This window comes from Meleagris gallopavo, chromosome 2 (genome assembly GCF_000146605.3).
Source record: "Meleagris gallopavo isolate NT-WF06-2002-E0010 breed Aviagen turkey brand Nicholas breeding stock chromosome 2, Turkey_5.1, whole genome shotgun sequence".
NCBI classification, from domain to species: Eukaryota; Metazoa; Chordata; class Aves; order Galliformes; family Phasianidae; genus Meleagris; species Meleagris gallopavo.
This window is the reverse complement of record NC_015012.2, coordinates 10,417,368-10,425,740: the sequence shown is the minus strand read 5'-3', so window position 1 is coordinate 10,425,740 and position 8,373 is coordinate 10,417,368. Positions and strand designations below refer to the sequence as shown.

Below are 8,373 nucleotides of genomic sequence, written 5' to 3'. Positions count from 1 at the left end.
AAAAAAAAAGACCTCCTAAGGTCACAAACCCAGAACACTGCAGGACTTGGCTCTCGCAGCAAATCCTCTCTCTCTGTCCAACCCTCTACAGTTTGCAAAGAGAATGACCAGAAACACATGGAGATTAAGCAACTCAGACAAGATCAGAGGGAAAACATTTGGCAAAGCCCCACACTCCAGGTTAGCTCAAGCCAGCTGTCCCCCACCCCAGGCTGGAGCTGCAGCTAGCACAGACCCTCCTGCAGGGCACCAAGCCCAAGCTGGTAGAGCAGGCTGGCAGCGCCTGCCTGACCTGTAGCTGCTCGATCTGCTTCTCTGACGCTGCTGCTTTGATCTCCCAGCTCTTTTTCTGCTGCTCCTCTTGCTGTAGCACCTCTGATTTTTCAGACAGCTCTTTCATCAGCTTGTTGCATTCTTGCCGTAACTTGGCCAGCTCAGCATTTTGCCTGGAAAAAGCAGGGTTCTCTTAGCCTGCAGAACAGTCAAGTATCCTTAGTGTTACTTACAGAGGAATACAACCGCTTGTGGGCCTGATATAGGACTCAAAGCATTTTAGTGGTTGCATTTTCCTATTTCTAGGGCCCGCCTGGTCCTTCAGGGAGGGGGTGGAAAGTTGACAAATCATTTTTTAAAAGCCGTATTTCAATCACAGGAGACATTCCTTTCTTATGAAGTAGAAGACATGAGGATCTGTGTTCCCAGACACAAGAGGAAGTTCTTTAAGCATCTGGAGTCGAGTCTGTAATTATTTTACTGCTGTTAATCACCAGCTATTTCATATTTTCTATAAAAAGGAGTGTGAAATTCTTCTATCTAGCTCATATTTGTTCTATAGGCATCAGGCACGTCTCTGCTCCCTGCATCGTCACTCATTTCAAAGAGCCAGCTGAATTTCTTCTTGGGTCTGGAAGTATGTGCTCACCTAAGCAGGGAAGGGCCCCAGCGCCTCCTGCTCCCTTCTCCCTCCCACTGCCTGCTGGCTGAAGCAGCAGCACAGGTAGGCCTGGGCTCACAGCAGAGGGGGTTTCCCCTGCCCTCCCACAGTATCACAAGCTACAGCATGGGAAAGACATCTTCATTCCCCCTGCCTGACCCCAAAAGCCATTTGCAAACACTTCCTCACTCCCACCCCTACCTCCAGCCAGCTACAGGCTTTGCAAGGGGACGTCCCTTCAGTCAGTGAGAAAGGCCAAGCCCAAAGAAGAGCTAATCCCTGCTGCCCAAAGGCAGTCTTAGCCTCTGCCCCCACCCCCGCCATGGGCTTACTTGCTCTCCGTCTGGCTGGTGGCCTGGTTGAGCGCATCCCTCAGGATGGAGTTCTCCTGCTGCAGGCGAGCAAGCTGTGTGTTGGGGCCATTCTCCAGCTGCTCCTGCAGGGCCCGAATCTAGAGGAGCCCAACAGAGGTTATGCTGCTTTGTGCAGTGCATGCAACATCCCAGTTCAGCCTGGGACATACACACGAAGGATGTGCCACGGAGCTTTGCCCCTTCATCAGTCTACATCATTAAGATGCTCCCATACATTCACTCCTCCTTGAGCAACACAGTTCAATAAAGCCCACATTGAAGAACTGAGCATCAGAGAGTCACTCCTACCTCCTCAAGCCCCAGATCTCTCTTTGCACCACTCTACATCTCCATGAAACCCAGAAAAGTCATTAGGCAGCAAGAAGAGGACATCCTGTAGCCTACCTTTCCCTGGAGCTGCTGCGTTTCGTTAACATGGTCCTGGTAGCTTGCCTGCATCCGTGCCTGGACAGCAGTGATCTCCCGCTCGCGGGTGACCAGCTGTTCCTTCAGCTTGCTCTCACTGGCTGCCGCCCTGGCCCTCTCAGCTGCCAGTTCCTGCATGGAGAGAAGCCGCCTGCTTAGTACTCGGGGCTCCAGTTTCCTTCTTACAAAGGAACACAAAACTTGGCTGCTGAATTCAGAAGATGCAGAAGTTCAGCCATTTCAGTGCTATCAGCTACCTGGGCACCATGAGGTAGCACAGCCAAGCTAAGTCATTCAGCACTTACATTTCTACCCGCATCTTCTTTTGGGCTCTGTGGCCACTGGATGCCACTGTTGTTCCACAGTGGGCCAGCTGTGAGAAAGCAGTAAAATGGCACGGACTTTTTCTCCTGCTCATCAGAGAAAATTTGAGCACAAAGCAGGAAAAAAAAACAAATCAAGAGCACCCACCACCCCTTGCAGAGGCAGAATTAGTGCTCAATCCAGCAGTTGGCGACCCTGCCTGCACAGCATGGGGTTGCAACTAGACAATCTTTAACAACCCCTCCAACCCAAGCCATTCTGTGATTCTATGATTACTGTTGGGCGGCTGGGCTATGTTGTATGGGCTGTGTGGAACAGTGACACAACTGTGCTGCATGGCTTTGCCCTTTCCTCTCCCACCTGCTGCCAGCAATGCAAAGGCAAATGGACAAAGACTGTGGCCTGGATGCTTTGTCAAAGTGGGGTGAGCCACCGTGATGCTGGTCAGGCTGCACAGCGCTTACCTTGTTCAACTCCCGCAGCTTGTTTCTGGCAGCAGCTGCATCCTCTTGCTCAGCAGTGAGCTGCTTCTCCTTTTCTTCCAGCTGGCGCTTCAGGACAGCGACTGGGTCACCCTTCTGTGTAGCCTGCAAGAGTGAAGTGGCACATGAGTGGATACCACCTCCAAACCCACTGTCTTGCTCCACAGGCAGAAGCCACCCAAAGTGCTTTGACAGGACTTCCAACAAAGCTCCAGCCTCCAGAACTGAAGCGTGGGGTCAGTAGGACCCCCAGCCCACCCAAAGACTTGGAGCTCTCTCTGCCGAGGCTCAACAGAGGTAGAGGCAGAAACAGCAGCAGTGGGTGGCCATGAGGGTGCCCATAAGGGTGCCCACAGCCCTACCGTGTGCCAGGTGTCCTGCACGATACCCGCTCTCTCTGTCAGGATCTCAATGAGCTGCTGAGCCTCCCCCTCACTGAATGCCATGCTGCTGATGGTGGACACCAGTGTCTTGTAGGGCAGGTAGAGGGGCCCATCCGAGTCAGCAGGTGCTAGGGAGAAAAAAAGGGGGAACTGAGACCACTTCAGGATTACGGCAGAGCATCTAAATCCCTCAGCAAGTTTCAACCCCAAAACTGATGTTTCAAATTAGCAACCAGCCCAGTGTGTGCAGTCCAGAGGTGTCTCCTCACCTCAACCACTTTGAGATTCTAGGATTCCCTACTGCTCTGCTAACATGAAGGATGAGTTTGGGGTCCCTGGAGCTGGGCAAGGAGTGGGCATCAAGGCCACCCGCTCCAGCACAACCCCTGTTGGGGACACAGGAGCCTCTGCCAGGCTGTCCAAGGCCGATTCCACTACAGGGCCCAACTGGGCCCAGCAGCCACACTGGTGGCAGCACCTCATGGAAAACACATTTAAGAAGGGGCAAAACACTGCACTACTCAGGAGCCAGGCTCACATTTCACCCACACGGGTGATAGTATAGATGCAGGACAGCACATTATCTCCCTCAACCTGGTTATGTTGGGTGGAGGAACCCATCAGCAAAATGTCACCCATCTCCGGCCAGCATTGCGCAAGCAAATCTTTGCACAAGGAGGGCATGACACAAACACAGCCTCACAGCTGGCAAACGGGCCAGGGGCAACCTGCCAAACCACGGCACAGCACAGCAGCCTGCTTCATCCCAGCTCTGCTCTGCAAAGGGAAGCCTACACCAATTGATTCACCAATTGATTTTGAGGTGGAAACCTCACGCCTCACCCAAGAAAAGAAGCCCTCGCACAACACTGCCCTGGTAGAGCTGCTAAGTGGAAGCACAGCAAGGTTTGAGCCGCTTCACAAACCCAAGGAGACACGTGGCACTGCAGACACAGATCATTCTCTGCCTGGAGCCCTAGGAACAGAACTCATTCAGCACTACCACATCAGGTACCCTCACGTGTGTCAAGGGGAACAGCTCCTATATCAAAGGAGCTCCTTTATCCTCATGACCTGGGATCCAAGTACATACCAACCGCTTGTAAACAAGCTTTCCTGCAGTGCAGGAGGCTGAAAAAAAACACACAGGAGAAAAATACCTCAATCCCCTTCTGTCAGGTTTGGCATCTGTTTCAATGCCGAGGACATGTCTTTGAACATCTCAGTTTTTATCTGCAACAGGATAATTTGTTGCTTCTGCTTCCAATAAAGTGGGACACCACAGCAGGCACCAAAAGGCTGTCCATTTTGCTTTGGTCCAGCCACAGACAACGTCGTGGCACAAACACTGACAAGAGCTCTCATTTGGAAAACCCTGCAGGAGCACCTAAGACATCAGTCCTGGCTTTTAAGACATGCAGGACCAGTACTTCACACCCAAAGGCAGAGATGTTCAGAGCAACCCAAAAACTGCCTAAGTGAACAAGTGAACTCCCATCCATGTTGCCTCAGCCTGCAAGAATCATTTACCCAAAAAGCAACAACATTAAAAAAAAAAAAGCAGCAAAAAAGCAAACCAAACCTCTTCAAATTGGTGCAAAGACTGGCAGGAATCCTGCTACAGAACTGTGCCTACACCTATTTACACCCCACTGAGTATGGGAGCTCCTAATCCCTGTTTTCCACCCTGCTGACCAGCACCCTGGTAGCTGCTCCTCTCCCAGAAGTACCCGGAGCTTCCATTCATTCCTGGTATACAAAACCGCTAAGAGATCCCCAATGCAACAGTGAATCCTAGAGGAACCTATAGCTTGCTAATGCCTGTGTGCTGAGCCAAGGAGATAAGCACCACGCAGGACGCCCAAAAGCAGGAGGCAACACGTTACAGAGTGAAAATAAACCAGTAAGTTGTTAACTTCAATTCTGCTTCTCCTAGAAAGAATGGCAGTCCAGAACAAGTTCCTCCTCCCAGCCAAACTCAACACACAGAGTCCATCTCACCAGACCCAGCCATTTTATAGTTACCCTGTTACCAACTGGGAAGGAAAAAAAATTAAAAGTCTCAGAACGGGACAGCTCTGTTTTAGCAGTACTAAAAAGCTGCGTTTGCTTACTCAGTGGGAATACATGCAGAGGAATTTGGCCCTACCTGGTTCAGCCTTCTTCCTGGATGCAGCCTTCTTCTTGACAGGCCCATCATGCTTTTGCTCCTCATGGGTTGGAAGAGCCTCAGTTTTTTTGATGGGGATGGAGCTGACAACCGGAGCACTTTGCTGTGTGCCAACTGGTGGCACAGCCACAACAGGCACCTCCTTAGGGGTCACCTCCAAGACAGGAGAGCCTTTGGGAACACTGGCAGGAGCAGACGCCAGTGCTGGACTAGGAGCAGGTTCTACCTTTGCCACCTTCTTCTCTTTCTTCCTCTTTTCCTTAGGAGACAGAGCAGGTTTCTCCTTTTCCTGAGGGGGCACTGACACCGCTGGGATCGGAGACTCAACTGTTACAGGCTCTGGCACCACAGCACGCTCAAGAACCACATCCTTGGAAGAGTCAGTCACTTCCTGAGTAACTTGCTGCTCCGGTATCTTTCCATTAGGTTTTTCTTCCTTTTTCTTTGCTTTTCCTTTTTTCTCAACAGGTTTCTCCTTCTTCTTTTTCTCTGTTTTGTGCTGGTTGGTCTTCTCAAGCTCCTTACGTTGCTTTGCCAAGGCTTCTTCATAAGAAGTCTCCTTCATTGAGAAGGTGGACACCAGGAAGATCCCAATGGCTGATATCACCATAAAGCCTCCAAAGACCACTACGCCCAGCGTCTGAGGGTCGTACACATCCATCCTGCCGTATTCTTCTGTGCCTGCAAGACATCAGAGCAACAGTGAGGGGAAAAGGAAAAAAACGCAATCACTTCTGCAAGGGAATTAAAAGAATCATTTGTGTTTCCAAATACCACCGTGTACTGAGAAGATAAACACTCATGATTCACACACGTTTGGGGAGGGCTACCAAGCTGCAGATCATGAGAGCTTGTGCTCCTCCACTATGTTGCCTATTCACAGTGATCCAGTTATACTGCTGCAACTAATTTCACTGGTAGCAATCTCCAGAAGAACAAAAGTTGGAAAGAGAAGAGGGATGCAATCACAGACCAGCAACCACTTGTTGCATGTATGCTGGGATGGCTTTAGCATGACTGTAGGGAGATACCTGTGACACTTCTAACAAACAGGATGAAAGCATGTGCAGGGCAGCTTTCCTTATTTGCTTCCAAATGCAGAAACAACCATTCTGCAACAGCTCTTGCAGCATGGATGTGACGTGATCACATTCTGCCAGATTGCTGCTCTTAGGGAGAAAACCCAGCACCGAGGCTGTGTGCACGTACACCATGTAGAGAACCAAGTCCCAACCATTTCCTTGAAATGCAAATAGCAATAAAAGTCAGAAGTTCATGCTAAAAAAAAAAAAAAAAAAAAAAGAGTCACAGTCATAAATTATCTCATCTCCCCAACAGACGCCAGCAGGAAGAAGTGAGTGAGACTTGTGGAGGGAGCACTGGATGTGGCACTTCTCCTTCCACCTCTGCTATCAGCTGGCAGGCAAGGGGGGCTCAGTTTGTCCATCCAAACACCACGAGCAGCATTGGATGCTGAGACTGGGCAGGCAGAGAGCAGCCACTGCAAGGTGCTACCATCTCCACTCTGCTCAATTTCTAATCAAACCTTGTCCCAAACTCCTAAGACCATCATTTCCCTGCCGTTCCACTCAGGTTCCTCCTATCATGGCACAACCTCCATGTGGCCCTGAGCTGGCTCATTAACCCCGACTGGGATGCTGAATTGGGTCATTCATCTACAAAGGAGTGCTTTCCAAGACGTGCCAAGATGCGGTTTCTGGTCATCCTGCCTCAAAATATAATCAGAAAAATGCAGAAAGCCCCCAGCTATCAGGAGTTCCCATCCCCACACTTAACTGTAAACATTATCAAATTTCCTCTGTATAAGGGGTTGTGGGTTGAGGAGGAGGGAGGGAAGGAGGTGCTGGGGGGGTAGGGGGAGGAGGCAAAAAGAAGAATAAAGCTAAGGAGATCAGCATCTTTGCAAAACCTCAGCGCCTGAAGGCAGAGACCTGGAAGGCTCTTCCTTTCCAACAGCTGGAGCAGGGAACTCACAGCCCTGTCTGAAGTGAACAGGAGGCTCTGTGCCAGCTGGACCCAGCCACCCTGCAGTGAACAGGCACTGCCCGAGCTCTCAGCAGATAACACAGACCCTGCCCCAGTGTGCTAGGTGTCTCTGCTGCAGGAAGAGTGCTTTGGGATCTTCCCCACTAGGATGGGCAGCCTCATAGAATGGCACAGGAAGGAGGGGACCTTGAAGATCATCCAGTTCCAATCCTCCGCCACAGGAAAGACTGCTTCCCACCAGCTCAGGTTGCCCAGGGTCCCATCCAACTTGGCTTTGAGTGTCACCAGGGATGGGGTATCACAGCTTCTCTGGACAACGTGTTCCAACCTACTGAGGAAAAGGGAGGACTTCCCCACAGTAAATAGAAAGTAAGAAGAGCACATATCCATGATCTAATGCTGGTTTTAGAGTTACACCAAAGCATCCATCAGCTGTCAGAAGACAGAACAAAGTACCTATGTTGGTAAGTGTAAACCCTCCTCAACCCCATACTATCACATATACACATTTAGAGCAAATTTGGTGCTTCAGCTTAGGGAAGGCTCACTGCCAACTCCTGGCAGCCACCATCCAACCCAACCAGCTGCTGTCACCACATCCAAAAGCAGCTGCGGGGAGCCAAGGAGGGAAAAAGAAGAAACAGTGCAAATCCCAGTCTGGCACCAGAACACCTTTCCAGAGCCTGGCCAAAACCTCACACCCAAGATGACGCAGTTCCTGGCAGCCCCATTCTGCACTTGGGCCGTCCCACTGGCTGTGCCCACAGCAGTCCTCTATACCTGTCCTTACACACAGAGCAGAGGAGAGGGGGCACACCGTTTTCTCCTGCAAGGGCCTTTTACAGCCCACTGCCTACACTGTGGTGCACGGAAACGACAAGTCTTCCACATCCAAAAAATAGAGCTCACATTCCATAAACCCACGTGAATTCACATTTTAACTCTTCAGTGTGCCTTTTGCTCGTTAGCCAAACTTCCCCAAATCTCAGATAACAGCCCAGGAAACCTTCTTCACACAGCCACTCCTGCTTGCCCTGAGCATTAGTCCATGGAACTGGAGCTGGGAATGCTCGGCCCTTCTGGATATAAGCACAGAGCAGTGCCCAGCCCCACCATCCCACACATGGAGCTCAGCAGGTCACACAGGAGCCACAGAGATCTCATTTTCCCACCCAAGGAGAACGCGTTGGCTGCCCTGACCTGGGAGAGCGCAGCCAACAGGGAAAGATGCTCCCGCGCTGTGACCCAAGGGCTGTGCTTGGCCGGAGCATCGCAGCAGCACCTCCCGCTGGAG

General features: G+C 51.0%; 1 protein-coding gene across 1 annotated transcript; it reads right to left on the bottom strand.

The window, feature by feature from the left end:
* Positions 1–166: 166 nt before the first annotated feature.
* On the bottom strand, positions 167–8,373 carry LOC104909525 (ribosome-binding protein 1-like). The gene is made up of 7 exons (XM_010706571.3): positions 8,280–8,373; positions 5,052–5,753; positions 2,882–3,030; positions 2,502–2,624; positions 1,693–1,845; positions 1,267–1,385; positions 167–446 (listed from the first exon to the last, which is right to left on the bottom strand). The coding sequence occupies exons 2-7, from the start codon at positions 5,731–5,733 to the stop codon at positions 182–184; spliced, it is 1,491 nt and encodes a 496-aa protein (XP_010704873.1). The 5' UTR covers positions 5,734–5,753; positions 8,280–8,373; the 3' UTR covers positions 167–181.